The sequence below is a fragment of the Cryptomeria japonica genome, chromosome 7 (assembly GCF_030272615.1).
Source record: "Cryptomeria japonica chromosome 7, Sugi_1.0, whole genome shotgun sequence".
Taxonomy (NCBI): domain Eukaryota; kingdom Viridiplantae; phylum Streptophyta; class Pinopsida; order Cupressales; family Cupressaceae; genus Cryptomeria; species Cryptomeria japonica.
Window position 1 is genome coordinate 314,652,362 of NC_081411.1, and position 18,994 is coordinate 314,671,355.

Below are 18,994 nucleotides of genomic sequence, written 5' to 3' on the forward strand. Positions count from 1 at the left end.
TTTCATCTTTAATTTTATTTTTTAAATGCACAAAATGTTTATAACAAATCATTTGACTATAATTTAATATTATTCAATTGAAATTAATAAAACTAAATTAAAAAAAAAAAATCTTTATTATAAAAAATTACTTTGTAAACAAATATTATTGCTGAAACAATTTAAAGCTATATTCCTTATAAATTATATTATCTTGAAAGCAATCTTACCCTCCATGCCATTGAATAAAAGAATTTGAAACACTTATATATAGTTAGTGCATTTTAACAAACTTTACAATAAAAAAATATTAAATTGAAAACTAAAGAATGAATGATTATAAACATGCTTTAATTTTCGTGACAAAATGCAGATTGTATGTAACGTTGCGTTAAACCTAATCAATAAAGAATCTAGTTCCACTAAACCTAGAGTTTCAAACTAAATATGCCTGTCAATTCAGAAAAAGAAATAATGACAGATCACTCGTAGTGATCTTCCTTGTTTGAAAATTTAAACAATTCCACGCTTTTTATTCTTTAATTATTTATGAAAACGATTTTCTTTAGGCTCTTCAACATTAATAAATTGTGTCTGTCCAAAGATCAGATCTCAAAGGTTAAAATAATAGGCTGCCAACATCAATTTCCCGACGCTTTGATAACATCATAAATCATAAAATAAACATGTGGGAGGAGGAAAACTGGGTCAGCTGCTTTAGTTAGAAAAGTATGCAGCCATGTGAAATCTGAGCTACAAATAGGTCCCTCTGTCCAATTATTTACCATCCTTTGTTTATCATTTATCACTTTTTCTTCTTCTCCGTGTGCGGCTTGTTTCGTTTCGTTGATCCCACCATAATCCTGCCGCTTGTTTGGTTTCGTTGATCCTTCCATACTCCTTAGCATGGATTCTAAGAATACTGATCAAGTGAAAATCGATCAATCTCGCTGGGTTATTTCAATTAGGGATGGCCTCCTTATAGATCATGAAAAAGAAGAGGAAAAGGAATTCTGCATAGCGGTGTTCAGTGTGCCGAAGGAGTTATTGGCAGTGAAGCCTGAAGCATACATTCCACAGTGCGTCTCCATCGGGCCATATCACCAGTGGAGATCCGAACTGTACGAAACAGAGAGATACAAAGTGGCTGCGGCTCGTAGATTTCAGCAGAGAATTGAAGGTCTCAAGTTCGAATCTGTAGTCGAAGAATTGAAGAAGCACGAGTGGCAAATACGGAGCTGCTACCACAAATACCTCGACTACAGCGAGGAAGCCCTGGCATGGCTCATGGCTTTGGATGCCTCGTTCGTGCTTGAGTGCTTGCAGTTCTACGTCAAACAGGCTGACCAGTCTTCCAAGGAAGTGGCATCCGAGGTGAAGCAACTGGGCAGAGTGTTAGATCCATCTGGCAGGAGCGCTACCCATAATGCAATTATGAGAGATTTGATGATGCTGGAGAATCAGGTACCGATGTTCCTCTTGCAGAAGTTGTTGGAGATGCAGTTAGGTTCTATTGACATGGCAGAAGAAAGGCTCTGCAACGTGGTCGGTGCTGCCTGTGAAGAATTGTCACCGTTCATGTTCAAGATGCCAGATAGTTCACGGTTGCGTATAAAAGAGAGGGGTCATGTACTGGAGGTGCTCTATTACTCCGTTGTCCCTACAGAAGCCATGGGCGATGGCAATAAAGAGGGCGATGAGACTAAAAAGGAGTCGTTGCCGGATACGAGCTTCGTAAGACAAGCTCTAAATTCGGCATGGACTGCTGTCTCCTCGTTAAACGTCGGTCCTGTTCGAAGTCTTACGGCACTGCTCAAGCGTCTGTTCAAAGGGAGGATCGTCAAGTTTTTGGTCAAGCTACCCATGCGCCTTCTTTCTTGTCTAGGAAATTTGAAAATTCTGCGCGTTTTCAAGGGGCCCTTAACTCTTCTTTTCGGATCCGACAAGGAAGAGAAAGAGAAAGATGAGGAAGGAGATGAAAAAGGAGAAGAAGCAGGAGAAGGAGGAGGTTCGTCTGTTGAAACTCCCCCTACACGGGACGAACTCAAGGTTCCCTCTGTGGCCGACTTATATTCAGCTGGGGTGAAATTGCTTCCCACTGACGGAGACCTCAGCACAATACGCTTCGATACAACAACGGCCACCCTTTATCTCCCAAAAGTGAGGTTGGACGCCAATTCAGAAGTGGTTCTCAGAAATCTGGTGGCGTTTGAAGCTTCGGCGGCGCCTGGTGCGTTGATCTTCACTCGCTACACTGATTTCATGAACGGCATCATCGACACAGACGAAGATGTTCGGTTGCTGAGGAAGAGCGGGATTATCTACAATCACCTGGCAAACGATGGGAAAGTGGCAAGCCTGTGGAACGGCATGGGTAAATGTGTGAAGCTCACAAAAGTGCAGTATTTAGACAAAGTAATAGGGGACGTGAACAAGCATTACAACAGGAGATGGAGCGTTGCGCTGATGGAGTACGTGAACAAATACATATTCGGTTCGTGGCAGTTCCTTACTGTGGTGGCTGCGGGGATTCTTTTGCTTCTCACCTGTTTGCAAGCTTTCTGCTCTGTGTATAACTGTAAGCAGTGGTGGACGGAGACAAACCTTCTGCAGGATTAAGCGACAACATAAGTGCTCATCTACTATGAACATACTTTTTTAATTTCATAGCAAAACGCCACTCAATTAGGAAGGTTTTATCTTTCAATTAGCGTCCTTTATTTAGGTTATTGAACTCCATCATATATTTTTACAATATTAACACCACAGTTTTCTGCTTTCTTGTGCGGTTTTCTCGTTTCAGTCTAACTCTATACATTATGTACTATATTGTTTTATTCAATTTAAAAAATGTCTTCGCATATTAAAGGTGTGATCAGTGTTCTTCGGCGTATGCTGCCTTTATCCTTGGTAGGGACAGAACTCATATATATTGAAATTGAGTGATGCCCCGGTGGGTACACAATGATGTACAAATATCGTCGTAGATTTTCTCTGTTGTTGTTATTTTTAGTCAATATAAGGAAATTCCGTTGCTGCTGTATGGGAAAGTACAAGCCCGCCGGAACGATTGTTCACCTTATAGGTAACGTATTTATTAATTAATGAAATTAAAAAACTTCTGGTATTTTAATTTTGAATTAATTAATAAACATAGTAAACTTGAGTCTTAGTGTTGAAATATTTGAATTCAGTATTATATAATATGGATTTTATCATTGAATGTCAGATTTCTAATTTTCCAATCTTTTATATCTTCCTGTTCAACAAATTAAAATGCAGTGATCTAATTGTCAACAACAGTTATAGTGTTTTTCACATATTTTCTTTAAAAATTTTAATTAAATTTTAATATCAAAATTTATTTAAAACATTTTTAATAAATGGCATGTTAATAATTGAGAGTGGTTATTATTATAGCTATATTTTCACAACAACAATAATAATATTATGATTAGAATCTAAATAGCATTTTATTTTATATGATCAAGAACATGTAAAACCAACGTAGCCAAACTACGCTCATAAAAAAAATTATTCCTTTCTCCCTACTAGCCACATACAAGACTCCTAATTCTCTTCTAACTCTACATAAACATAGTAATTGTAACTATATCCATTTTCTTAAGTAGTTATCAACAATATTAGTAAAATTAAAAGATTGATTGATTAGTTTAGTAATTCACCATAAATTACTTCACATCATTCTTGAAATTTAACACCCTAAGAAACAAAATTAAACTATAAATTTATTTCTCGATGATGTAGAATTTTTTTTATGCTAGAATATTACTTCATCAAACATCTAGATAAGAGTTTGAGATAGATCATAAAACCATCCTTATGATATGAAGAACCTAGACACAACATTACCTTTTGTTAGATTAGAGGTCCTACTCCTTTATTGATTGTCCTCTTTCACTTTTCCTATCTCCTCAAAGACTTCATAGTTCTCTTTCATTAAAAATGTCATGGATCTTTGCATCACTCATACCACATTTCAATGTACTCGAAAGTAAGAACTTAAAAATAAAAATACCATATGAGCTTTTGTATTATCTACATTATTTCATTTAGGAATTGTCTACAATTCATGTTTTGTAAGGAGGTAGTTGTTTCTTATATTTGTATGATGTCATTTGTAAAATAACTTTTCCCTATTTATCCTCCTTTGCTAAAAAAAAATGTGTGTGTTTATCCATCTTTACTTAGCCACTATTATTCCTTTTTCAATAAAGTCGTAGCCTTCTACTCTATTTTATTAATAATCATATTTTTTAGACATTTCAGTAGTTACTTTTTGGCTAGTTTTATCCTCTATAAATAATATGACATGATCACAAATGATATTTTAAGGATATTCATCTTTGGTAGATATCTTATCCTCTTATGTTGAGTACTTTTAGTGCTATAACATCTTGAGGATCCCTATATGATAGACTACATTCCTTTTTGTGGTAGTTTTCAAACACTTCACCTTTCTAATACAATCTTAAATGTCTTCCATTATATTTTCAAAAAAAATTCAATAGTTAAAAATCATTCAAAATTACAAATTTCAAAGATCTTTTTCTTTTGCTCATAACTCACAAATTATTTCACTCCATCATAATTGAAGATTATAGTTTTATATCTTTTACATATTGTCCTTTTATTTTTGTGCTTTCTTTTAAGACATCCTAAAAATGATTTTGTGACAAACCTACTTAGATTCTTGCTTCCTCAACTTTAATTATACCTATTATTGTTTAAATTTTTTATGTAAATATTTGGATTTCTAATTTAATGTAATTTTAATTTTTCCCCAAAAAAACGCATACAAACTAACCAATAAAAAATAAATAAAATGCACCCCATCTTTGAAGTACTCATACCTCGACTCGCTGGATTCATAAAACAAATTAAAGGTCATGGTCAAGCATAATAAAAAGGTCTTAAACAAAACACAAATGGCTCCATGAATTGGCTAAAGTGGCATTTGAATAAACTGATAAAGTGTACGCATCGGTAATGATATAGTTATTTAATAATTGAAAAATATTCGAAGTCTACTAAAGTAGATGGATGTTTACTGATATGGTTATTTAATAATTGAAAAATATTCGAAGTCTACTAAAGTCGATGGATGTTTACTGATATGGTTATTTAATAATTGAAAAATATTCGAAGTCAACTAAAGTAGACGGATGTTTACTGATATGGTTATTTAATAATTCAAATATATTCTTCGACTGTTTCTCTTTCTAGGATGTTAGCTTAGTTGTCTATTTTAAAACCTTTATATACCAAACACAATATTCTCTTTGGTCAGCAAATACCATACGTAGAGCAGATAAAAGGGAAGAAACATTTGGATTTTATTTAAGGATGTTTCCTTTACAGAAAGCAAAAAATATGTAGCCCGTACCAACACAGCACAGGCATAACAATAATAAAGACACTATAACAATACATTGCTGCAAAATGTAGACTCCATTGAGGTGGGACTAATTATATGACCTCTGCCATTACTCCTGCAATAAATTGGTGTCCTTCATCAAGCGTTTACAGTTATATATAGAGCAGAATACCTGCAAAGATGTGAGAAGTAACAGAATGAGCGCAGCCAGTAAAGAAAGACAAGGCCATGAACCAAATATGTATTTCCTCACGTATTCCACCACCGCCACGCTCCATGTCCGCTTATAATAGCTATTCAGCTCTGCAATGGCTTTGTCTAAATACTTTACTTTTGACAATTTCACACATTTCCCCATGCCGTTCCACAGACTTGCCACTTTCCCGTCGCTCTCCAGATGATTGTAAATGATTCCACTCTCTCACAGTAGTCGGACATCTTCGTCTGTGTCGATGATGCCGTTCATGAAATCGGTGTAGCGAATGAAAAACAAAGTACCCGGAACCGCTGAAGCTTCGAACGCTGCCAGATTTCTGATAATTACTTCTGTGTTTGTGTCCAACCTTACTTTGGGCAGATAAAGAGTAGCACTCGCCTGATCGAAGCGAATTGTTGTGAGGTCACCATCAGTGGGAACGAACTTCACTCCCGCAGAATACAATCGACAACAGACGGAATGGCCAGTTCGTCTCGTGTAGGCGGAGTCTCTACAGAGGAGCTTCCTTCCTCTTCCTTCTCTGCTTCGTTGGTTCCAAACAGAAAAGTTAAGGGGCGCTTAAACAAGCGCAACACGGGCAGCTTACCCAGAACAGACAAGAGGCGTAGAGGCAACTTCATTAGAAACTGGACGACCCTGTGTTTCAGCACACGCTTCCTGAATTCTCGAATGGGGCCGATGTCCAACCAAGTAAAAGCCTTCCACAAACAGTTTTATTCTTGTGCCAGGCTTTTGTGGTCGGGCGAAGGCGGCTGCTCGTTCTCTTCGCCCTTTCCGATGAGATCACATTTGCACGCAGACATGCCAAGAGAGAAATAGAGAGCCTCCAGTATGTGACTCCTCTCTGTTATACGCAGCCTTGAACTGTCGGGCACGTTGAAGAAAAATGGAAAAAATTCAATACAAGCAAGCCTTACCAGATTGGAGAGCCTCTCTTCTACCATGTCTTTTGAACGCAGCTGGATCTCCAACAGCTTCTGCAAGAGGAACAGCGGCACCTGATTTTCCAGCATTGTCACGTCTTTCAATATGGCGTTGTGGGTAGCGCTTCTGCCGAATGGGTCTAAACATTTTGCCACCTGAATTCCCTCTGAAGAATCTTGGTAAGCTGGCTTGGCCAAGAAGTGTAAGCATTCCAGTACAAAGCAGGCGTCCAAGGCCATGAGCCATGCCAGGGCTTCGCTGTTATAGTCGAGGTATTTGTGATAGCAGCTCCGAATTCGGCGCTCCTAGTTGCGTACCTCTTTGACGACGGACTCGAAGCTGTGGCCTTCAATTATTTTCTGGAATGCCCGGGCAGCAGCGAGCTTGTATCTCTCCATTTCATTCAGCTCGGATCTCCAATGGTGATATGGCCCAATGGAACCACACTGTGGAGTGTATGCTTCCGGCTTAGCTGCCAATAGGTCCTTGGGCACACTAAACACAGAGACACATGACTCTTCTTGGTCTTCCTCCTCTATCCGCAGATCATCCCTTACCTGAATAATCCAGCGATCTGGATCAATCTTTTCTTGAACTGCATTCTTGGATTCCATGATCTCCAGTTGAAGAAAAACTCAGAAACCAAGAAGTAAAGAAAAAAGACGGACACACATGAGACACTCCGCTTCATATTGATATATTTAACTGTAATTATTTCTTGTGAAATTTTGATGCTTTCTTTGGACACAGGTTTGTCTGCCACGAGGGACAAAGTGTGGTTTGTTACTTTTCTGAGTCGGTTAAACCATTTTTAGATGTTTATTAATTTGTTATAAAATAATGTTTTATTTTAATATATATTTAATAATTCAATTCAAATATTTGTTATTTAATATGAGATTGTGAATTTTATATTAACTAAGAAATAATCAATGATTTCATCAAGTTTAATTTCAATTATAATTATAATATAATTGTTTAAAATTTGGACATTTTTTTCTATAGTATTGTTGTTAATATGTCATCATAAACTTCACATTCTTTCTCTTCAAAAATGTGTTCATCTTTTATAATGATTATTAAACTTAGAGCTTCTTGTGTTACAAATGAAGAATAGAAGCTTCCCACTTCCTTCCTTTAATATGCCTTTTGATCAATTGAATAATTTTGAACATTTTCAAAAGACATTGTAAATAGAAATGCAAATGCTCATGTTTATTCCTTATGATCTCAGATGTTGTTGTAATGTTTTGAGACTTCCAAATCAACAAATTATGGTAAATGACAATGTTATTTGATGATTAAAAATGAATTAAGATTATTGCTATTTATACAATACTTTAGTTTCACAATTCAAATATTTTTAACTTGAGTTTCTTTGCAAGGATTCATTAGAAATGAAGTACCTTGGGTCCATGTTTAAAGAGAAAATTTAGAAATTTAGTGGTAAAAATCACATATATGATTTTGAACTATAATAAAACCCTAAACTATAATTTTGAACCTATAAAAGGAACATCAAATATGAGGAGCACATCTATAGCATTAGGAAATAATCACTCAAAAGTAGATATGATGCAAACTATATGAGAAATCTTAAAAAAGGAAATTTCTATTTAGATACTAAATTAGGTACTAAAGTTCAAATTTTAATTGATTTCAAAAGTAATAATGATTATTACTAAGGATGCATTTTTCATCTTTAAAAATTTAAAATCACATTATATATTGTATTTTAATTTTTTTGCATGGTTGAATAAAGATAATTTATTGGTCAACGAATAATTTTAGAATAGAATTTTATTTTTAATATTTACAATAAAGTAGATGAGAAAAGTTCACATCTTACACTTACTCTCTATCAATTAACTAAATAATAAGTATCAAAATTAATCTAAATAAATCAGTTGGTCTAGTTAAAGCACTAAAATACATACTAAAATCAATAAAGAGTGAAATGCATACATGTTCAATCGATGACAAGTAGTATTCTATGGTAACATACACAATGTGAATATTTCAAGAATTTGACTTCAAACACATATAACTTAGCCTTAAGAGACTAACAAATGAATTCTTTTATTTTAGGTTTTAAAGCTTCTTAAGTTGTCTCAATAACTACATTCACAACCTTGAACATGATGTGTTTCTCAAAACATAATATTATGATCTAGGATCTAGCATCCTTATTCCTTATAAATCTATTCATTTGTATAATTTTTAGAATTTGTGGTGCTAAAATACATAGTTACTCCACCTTAATCACTAAGTGTTAGGTAAATCTAGACGATCTAAAGATGATCAGAACATAACCTCTATAACATCTAGGCTATCAATACATTCAAAATCTTAAACTTGATGTGTGTCCCTAAACCTAATATTTATGACCTTCGACTTAACATCCATATTCCTTAAAAATCTATTCATTTTTTAATTTATTTTTTATTTTAAATAATGCTAAAAAATTTAATAACTTGAATTTCATCACCAAATATTAGTTTAATCTATATATTCTACATAATGATTAAAATAAAACCTTTACATTATCTATGTTAATCAATTAACTAGATAATAAGCATCTTGATTAATCTAAATAAATGGGTTGATTATACATGAAGCATTAAAATGTATACTAAAATCAACAAACAGTGAAATATGTGCTTAACCAATAAAAAATTAAATAAATACACCCCATCTTTAAAGTATCTTATTATGCCACCACTCGCTAGATTACAATTCATAAACTAAAGTGGACAGAAAGTGGCCAAGCATAATAAACTGGTAGAAAATGTGTTAAACAAAACACAAATGGCTCCATTAATTGACTAAAGTGGTCTTTGAATAAATCCAAAGACCACAGCAATGCTAATGAATCGAGTAAAGTGTACGTATATTATCTAATATAGTTATTTAATAATTCAAAAATATTTGAGGCATACTAAACTAGATAGATATATGTTGATATATTTACTCAATCATTTAAACATATTCTTCGGGTGTTTCTCTTTTCATACAGTTGTGAATAGCATTCCACTTGAAAGTGGGGGACCAAACTAAGAATGCGTCATTACTGAGTCTTTTCGAAGACTCACCTTTTATAATATTGCCACGCAGGTCTCATTCATGTTGAACGTGGAAAGGAACAAGCTCAGGAGATTCTTGAGGGATGGACACACTACCATGTTCATCTACGAGCTTAAGTGCGGTTTTGACTAGAGGCGCAGTTTTGATGACCTCTCCTCTTTTGAAGAAGTTGTTAAGATGCTGAACAACAAGATCAGGGAGAACATGCAGCCTTCCTATGAGTGGGTGGAGATGCTAAGCCAGATCTAGATTCATAAGAGCATTGCTCAGATGGAGGGACTCTAGGGATAGACCGCCTAGGTTGTGACTTATGACAACATTCTGAGCTAGTGCTTTTCTTTAAATTTCTCTGCTAGACTTTCATTTTGATAACTCTTTGATACTCTTTAAATTTTGTCTTTATGTTCTTCCTCATGTAACTGAACTTGGGGCAGGCCCTTGGTGGTGACTGTTGTTTTTTGGTGAGGCCCAGCCTCTGTCTTTCTGTTACTATTCCCTCTATCTTTAATATAAAAAAAAAAATTAATTTTAAAATTTTATGATAATTTTTAAATCACAAATTTGATCTAATCTATATTTCTACACTTGTTGTGGACTAGGGGAATGTATCAATTGAGGTTCAATATTGACCTTTCAAGTTGTATACAAATAGAATCAAGTTAGGTTAAAATCAATCGTTAATTATTATACAAAAGCAACAATATTGATACACTGACATTATACTATATTCAACTTGGTCAACTTGAACCGAAAAAAAATGCTAAACATATATGGTATGCACTTTTTAATCGTTATTGAAAAAATATTGTCAAGATGTATTCGTATGATATAAATGATATGGTTTGTAGATTGAAATAAAACTAGAAGATAGAAAAAATTTAAAAGTAGAGATAAAAAAGATTCTAAATAAAAATATATAAAACATTGGATGATCCATGCCTCTACCATTTTATCCTTATAAGCTACCTTCAGATTGCACTTTATATGTGATAAATTGAGTGATCCATGATTCTACCATTATATCCTTATCAACTACCTTATAATGAACTTTTAGTATCTTGTGCAATTATGCATGCAATTAGTAGATTACCTTTTATAGAAAGTGTATTTTGAATTGAAAATATTCATTTATTGTTAATTTTGCTAGTAAGTTAACAAGTTAACAATCATTAGAATATATTTAAAAGTCATTTTTTAACTCAATTTATGAAAGTTTTTATTGTATTTTTTGAAACATAATTTTTTCATCATGATAAAGAAGACAATTCGTGGATGTCATTTAAGATGTGCTCTTACCTGTAATCATCAACATGAAAAAGCCAAATAAATATATATAACATATTTATTCAATAATATAACATCAAATATCATAACACAAATAAATATAGTATTTGATGTATCCATACCTACTATTTCAATCAAATATTTTTTAAAAGATCTAAATTTTTGTGTAAGAATTTGACCATTTAAATTTTATGTATTTGATAAAGATATTTCCTCACTTATTTTTATAGACGTGGTCCCTGATCTTTACTGGTTTTTGGAAGTTTCAAGCATAGAGATGTTTGCATTTATTATATAATTGACTGCCACATGCGATCGCAGGCAATGTTGGACTCCATCCTACAACCCTTTTTCCATTGCTCTTTTTTCTTCCTCGAACATCAGACTGCAAAAGTAAATCACAGGACCCTGAAATAACTGCTGTATTTGCACTGTGAGCATTGGAAATTATGTCTTGGATTTTACTCTTACAAATTTCATGTGATGAGAAAGGATTCAATAGATAAGCACAATAATTGTTATAGTGGGTGTATAGTAATGAATTGCTTTATATATAATTTTATTTATTTATTTGGAATGACAAAATATCATGGATTAGTAGTTGTTATGTTTAAGTTTAATAAATAAATATAAATTAATTATTTTAACAAGTCGTATCAAAACAGTAATTAATCATATAATGACAAAAGTTGATGAATACTATATGGTTTGATGTACATGTTTTGGTCTGACTTGATTTGATGTTTTTTTTTTACAACTAATTGAAGACATAACTGATAAGACATCATTATAAATGTCCAAAACTTTAAATCTTAGCTTTAAGCTCATAAGTTACATATAAAAGCATGATTATTTATTTTATAAAAGGCCAATATACCATTTAAAAACTTTAGAATTGTGAATTTAAGATATATGACTACTAAGTTCTTTCTCTTTGATGAGATAACTATTTGAAATAAGTATTTACGTGTTTATTAATTAGGTTCTTATGTGCTCCATTCTACTTAACGATAAGATAATATCTATTAGACACATATGCTTTGTATGTCACCCTTAGGTAGATTTATCAAAGGAACAAGATAAACAAATTCAAGACACACAGTGGTTTAATATCCTACCTCACCTAATAAATGAATCAATCACATGGTGCTACAAAATAAGATTCCACCTTCCACTCATACAACCAATTCCAATTTCCCCCACTAGAGTGGCCCTCTATATCCTCCTAAGCTATCTCTCCAAAATTTGACAGAATAGACCCTACTAGTTCATTATACATGATTAATCACATGTAGTCTTTTAGATTCCATGAGATGAAAACCTCTTTTCATTTAGAAAAGACATTAATTTAGTTTTTTTAATTATTATGAATCACTCACCCCTATGCGATGTATTTTAAATAATAGTAAACAATTTATAATATAAAAAGACTACGTGAAAACTATATTTATTCAAAAACATCAAGGAATTTTTATTGGTACAAATTTCTCTAACAATTTAAGTATGAATATCACAATTTCTAAAGCATTGAGTTGAAATCAAAACTAATGATTTGAAAATGAGAGTAATCCAATTCTACCATGTTCATCTACGAGCTTAAGTGCGGTTCTGACTGGAGGCGCAGTTTTGATGACCTCTCCTCTTTTGAAGAAGTTGTTAGGATGTTGAACAATGAGATCAGGGAGAACATGCAGCCTTCCTATGAGTGGGTGGAGATGCTAAGACAGATCCAGATTCATAAGAACATTGCTCAGATGGAGGGACTCCAAGGATAGACCGCCTAGGTTGTGACTTATGACAACATTCTGAGCTAGTGCTTTTCTTTAAATTTCTCTGCTAGACTTTCATTTTGATAACTCTTTGATACTCTTTAAATTTTGTCTTTATGTTCTTCCTCATGTAACTGAACTTGGGGCAGGCCCTTGGTGGTGACTGTTGTTTTCTGGTGAGGCCCAACCTCTGTCTTTCTGTTACTGTTCCCTCTATCTTTAATATAAAAAAAAAAAGTAATTTTAAAATTTTATGATAATTTTTAAATCACAAATTTGATCTAATCTATATTTCTACACTTGTTGTGGACTAGGGGAATGTATCAATTGAGGTTCAATATTGACCTTTCAAGTTGTATACAAATAGATTCAAGTTAGGTTAAAATCAATCGTTAATTATTATACAAAAGCAACAATATTGATACATTGACATTATACTATATTCAACTTGGTCAACTTGAACCCAAAAAAATTGCTAAACATATATGGTATGCACTTTTTAATCATTATTGAAAAAATATTGTCAAGACGTATTCGTATGATATAAATGATATGGTTTATAGATTGAAATAAAACTAGAAGATAGAAAAAATTTAAAAGTAGAGATAAAAAAAGATTCTAAATAAAAATATATAAAACATTGGATGATCCATGCCTCTACCATTTTATCCTTATAAGCTACCTTCAGATTGCACTTTATTTGTGATAAATTGAGTGATCAATGATTCTACCATTATATCCTTATCAACTACCTTATAATGAACTTTTAGTATCTTGTGCAATTATGCATGCAATTGGTAGATTACCTTTTATAGAAAGTGTATTTTGAATTGAAAATATTCATTTATTGTTAATTTTGCTAGTAAGTTAACAAGTTAACAATCATTAGAATATATTTAAAAGTTATTTTTTAACTCAATTTATGAAAGTTTTTATTGTATTTTTTGAAACATAATTTTTTCATCATGATAAAGAAGACAATTCATGGATGTCATTTAAGATGTGCTCTTACCTCTAATCATCAACATGAAAAAGCCAAATAAATATATATAACATATTTATTCAATAATATAACATCAAATATCATAACACAAATAAATATAGTATTTGATGTATCCATACCTACTATTTCAATCAAATATTTTTTAAAAGATCTAAATTTTTGTGTAAGAATTTGACCATTTAAATTTTATGTATTTGATAAAGATATTTCCTCACTTATTTTTATAGATGTGGTCCCTGATCTTTACTGGTTTTTGGAAGTTTCAAGCATAGAGATGTTTGCATTTATTATACAATTGACTGCCACATGCGATCGCAGGCAATGTTAGACTCCATCCTACAACCCTTTTTCCATTGCTCTTTTTTCTTCCTCAAACATCAGACTCTAAAAGTAAATCACATGAGCCTGAAATGACTATTGTATTTGCACTGTGAGCATTGGAAATGATGTCTTGGATTTTACTCTTACAAATTTCATGTGATCAGAAAGGATTCAATAGATAAGCACAATAATTGTTATAGTGGGTGTACAGTAATGAATTGCTTTATATATAATTTTATTTATTTATTTGGAATGACAAAATATCATGGATTAGTAGTAGTTATGTTTAAGTTTAATAAATAAATATAAATTAATTATTTTAACAAGTCGTATCAAAATAGTAATTAATCATATAATGACAAAAGTTGATGAATACTATATGGTTTGATGTACATGTTTTGGTCTAACTTGATTTGGTGTTTTTTTTTTACAACTAATTGAAGACATAACTGATAAGACATCATTATAAATGTCCAAAACTTTAAATCATAGCTTTAAGCTCATAAGTTACATATAAAAGCATGATTATTTATTTTATAAAAGGCCAATATACCATTTAAAAACTTTAGAATTATAAATTTAAGATATATGAATACTAAGTTCTTTCTCTTTGATGAGATAACTATTTGAAATAAGTATTTATGTGTTTATTAATTAGGTTCTTATGTGCTCCATTCTACTTAACGATAAGATAATATCTATTAGACAAATATGCTTTGTATGTCACCCTTAGGTAGATTTATCAAAGGAACAAGATAAACAAATTCAAGACACACAGTGGTTTAATATCCTACCTCACCTAATAAATGAATCAATCACATGGTGCTACAAAATAAGATTCCACCTTCCACTCATACAACCGATTCCAATTTCCCCCACTAGAGTGGCCCTCTATATCCTCCTAAGCTATCTCTCCAAAATTTGACAGAATAGACCCTACTAGTTCATTATACATGGTTAATCACATGTAGTCTTTTAGATTCCATGAGATGAAAACCTCTTTTCATTTAGAAAAGACATTAATTTAGTTTTTTTAATTATTATGAATCACTCACCCCTATGCGATGTATTTTAAATAATAGTAAACAATTTATAATATAAAAAGACTATGTGAAAACTATAGTTATTCAAAAACATCAAGGAAATTTTATTGGTACAAATTTCTGTAACAATTTAAGTATGAATATCACAATTTCTAAAGCATTGAGTTGAAATCAAAATTAATGATTTGAAAATGAGAGTAATCCAATTCTAATTACTTGCCACTAGAATTTTTGTTTCATTACATATAACTTTTGGATTTTTTTATTTGATTGATATACTTCATGTGTCCTTTGGTGCTTATCCATGATATTTAAATAAAAAAATCTAGATATATTTTGTCTCTACTAATACCCAAGATGTTCATTGACTCATAATTATACAAAGTTTCAATCCAATTTTAAAACTTGTTACATAATAATAAATTTGAAAAGGATTTGTCAAGAAAATGACATCAATAGTTTGGTGACCTAAGACTCCAAGATTAACTCACCTATTTTAAATTAGGATATTTAAAATATTAGCAACTCTAAACTTTTTCAAACTAAATGATTCATTTTATACCTAATCTGAACGACAATTCATGAAAATGACACTTGATCCACAAACTTGGATCTTATATGACTTTCTTTAACATGTCTAAACAAGTTTCACCAACACTATATTTAGATGCCCTTAAAAAATATAAAATAAGTTTAATCACCATGAACTATAAGCAATAAAATTATCTACTCTCATCATGTTACATCACTTTCTCATTCTCTATAAAGCATAAATTCTATCACTTAAGAATTTATTTTGCTTTGTTTAAATCTATTATAATCTATTATAGATTATTTAATTATATTATTCTATCAATTTATTATATCTACCTCTTCATAAATTTATATTCATACGAAATAAGTTGGAATAAATCAATTCACACATTGTAAATATGAATACATGTATACCATCATAGGACTATATATATATATATAAGTGATCTCAGCCTCTTCACATTAAATCAAAGAATCTGTTGTAGCTTTTTAATTGTTTTAATTCAAAGAAAAATATGTTCTTTGCCTACAACCTATTCAACAGAATCGTTTTCCACTTCACCAACGTTAGAATAACCACGTTTTAATTTTCATGTTTTCAAACGTGCCAAAGTGCACACCGTGGATAACGTGACACCGAACCTAATCGAGAAAGAATCCGCTCCACACCACTTCTGGAATTTCAAATTATATATCCGCTCAATTCACCAACATATTAATGGTTTCTTCTTACAGGTAAGCTAACTCTTTTTTATACAAGATATTAAAAAGGAAAATGTAAGGTCAAAATTTGAAGCTCTAAATTATTTTAAGTATTCTTAAGGAAATGATATTTTTTTTTCTAATGTGATGTAACCATCAATATACTTCTCGTGAGATAAGATGGAAACGCTAAAATATCCATCAAATCTCTATTGAAGCAAGAAACATGTGGGAGGGGAAAATTTGGAATTAATTAGCAAATATATGCAGCCATGTGAAGCTTGAGCTATGTACATATAGCCCTCTCTTCCCCATTGTTAACCAGCCTTTTGTTATCCCCTGTTCTTCTTGTGTGTTCTGCCATTTTTCTCTTTTCCCTCGATAACTTAGCATATTTTTCTCCTTTATTTTTGAGTAAGAAGTCCCTTCAAACATGAATGTAGTGCAAGACAAGGCTATGATAACATTTACCCCATCCCCTCCTATATCAAAATCTATTAGCCTTCTTTCTTGAGAAGAAGCCCTAATCATATCCTGTGGGGTGAGTGCATGGCCTTCCTTATCTCTTCAATATTTAGAACATCCTCATCATCATTTAGATGCTCAACTAGGGTTTGAAGGGGTGCCCGTTATAATGGCACTTCTTACTTTAGAGATTTTTGAGCAATTACTTGAGTTGCATGCTCAGGCCTTTTCATTGCTAATCTCAGAGCATTCGCTTAAAATGTCAGTGGCATTATTAATCATTACCAAAATTTTGAGGACTAGGTTATTAATTTTCGTATTTTCTCCTTTGTGTGAGGGATTTAATCCTTTTCTCTTTTACTCTAGAATTTGAATCTTGACTCAAGATTGTCTCCTACATTTCATCTTTTCCTCAAATGAATAATTTATTATCAATTCTTTAATGTTGTCATATTGGTGAACAATTCTAGCTAATTTTACAGCAACCCTTGTCATATGAATGAAATGTTTTGGGTCACAATGTCTTTGTTTGTCCACATTCATCCTATATGGTTGGAACTTGAATTATATAATAAGAGGGTAAGAGTGGCCCATTATTTAAATTGCTCAAATGAGTCTTTTTGGGCTCATTCAATTGCCACATGATTTTTAAGAAAGAAATCTTGTTAGGTACAAATTTAGACAAAATGTGTGGTGCAACTAGTGTATCATATACTCTTAGGGTAGTTCATAAAAAGACAATAACCCCAATTATGATTGATTTTTACCTCGAGATATTTCTCCTTTGTCTTCAAATACCTCTGGATTTTGATGGTTAATCTCTAGTCAATTGGATCCCTTGGATTCCTAAGCACCTCTCTAACAAATAATTCTTCAAAAATTATATAATTGAATTTCTCATTGTACATTTCCTATGCGTATACATATTCTTTCATTGGCAATAAATTCCCTTCAAGATCATGGAATCTCAACTATAATTTAAGGCTACAAAACTTCACCCCACTATTTAACAAAATATGGAAAAGAATGGAGTGACATTTATAATACACAACACTATCATCCCTCTTAATATTAACCAAGGGTTTATGTATTCCATTCAAACTGAAAAAGGCATAATCATAACTCTTATCTACATATCTATGTTGGATAGAAAGTGTTGATGATATTAGGGCTTTGGAACTTGTGTCCTAATATACATGGTTAGAGCTTGACATAAGACAAGGTATGTGTTGATGTAATGGTTCCAAAAAATGTCAGCATTGAAAACCTTTGGTTTATATTATATAATGTGATAACCACTTTAACCCGTAACTATTTTCCTATCTTATTATATTTTCAGTTCACCTAAATCAAATGTAACATGAGCATTTTTATTCAACTAGAAAACATTGTAGATGTAATTTTTTTCCAATATAGTTAGAAATGCACCCTTATCATTGTACAAAGTGCTATTATCAGGGTACAACATGATCAAGTATACATTGATGATTATATTAGGAACAACCAATTTCTCTAATCCCATCTCCATATATTATTCAAGGTCCTGGGAGCTAGAATCTTGTTGAAATCATATCCGAATAAATCCTAGACCTATGATAGAAAAATGACATATTTGTAGGCATATGATCTATCAGTTGACCTATCTAGAAGAATTTTCATACCCTACGAATGTTTTGTTGGTATATGTGTAGAATATGTTGACATGATGATATTGTGTTGTCATTGATGTCAATATGCTAAAAGAATGAACCAGTAATATACTCAAGAGAGAACCGGTAATATGCTGAAAGAGAACTGGTAATATGCTAAAGAGTGAACTGGTAACATGATGAAGAGTGAACAGGTATATTGAGTAAGCAACTTTTAAGAGAACCAGTATGCAAGAGAACCGGTATGCCAGAGAACTGGTATGATATAGTGAACCGGTACATGTGAAAAAGTAAGCAACTTACAAGAGAATCGGTATGCAACAGAATCGGTATGCCAGAGAACCGGTATGATATAGTAAACTGGTACATGTGAAAAAGTGAAGTGGTATGTCCATCTAAGTGAATCGGTATGATGGAATGTGAACCGATATATGGAATATCTTGTATCAAGGTTTCATATGGTATGACTACCAGTTGGTAGTCTTAGTTTCAGGGTTTCCAATTAAAGTATTCCAAGCCTATGTGATTCAACCAATGACATCGTGTGATGAGTTAGCATTGTGATGATGAATAGATTGTGTTGCCATGTCAGCCTTATGCGCGTTAAGGATCTTGCATGAAG

At 32.3% G+C, this 18,994-nt stretch overlaps 1 protein-coding gene across 1 annotated transcript; it reads left to right on the forward strand.

Moving 5' to 3' along the window:
* Nucleotides 1-881: 881 nt before the first annotated feature.
* Nucleotides 882-2,598, forward strand: LOC131047291 (putative UPF0481 protein At3g02645). The gene has a single exon (XM_057981155.2). The coding sequence runs from the start codon at nt 886-888 to the stop codon at nt 2,596-2,598; it is 1,713 nt and encodes a 570-aa protein (XP_057837138.2). The 5' UTR covers nt 882-885.
* The last annotated feature ends 16,396 nt before the right edge of the window (nt 2,599-18,994 follow it).

Bases quoted from the DNA above. Each gene is read 5' to 3' on its own strand.
- LOC131047291 (XM_057981155.2), top strand. From the start codon at position 886: ATGGATTCTAAGAATACTGATCAAGTGAAAATCGATCAATCTCGCTGG.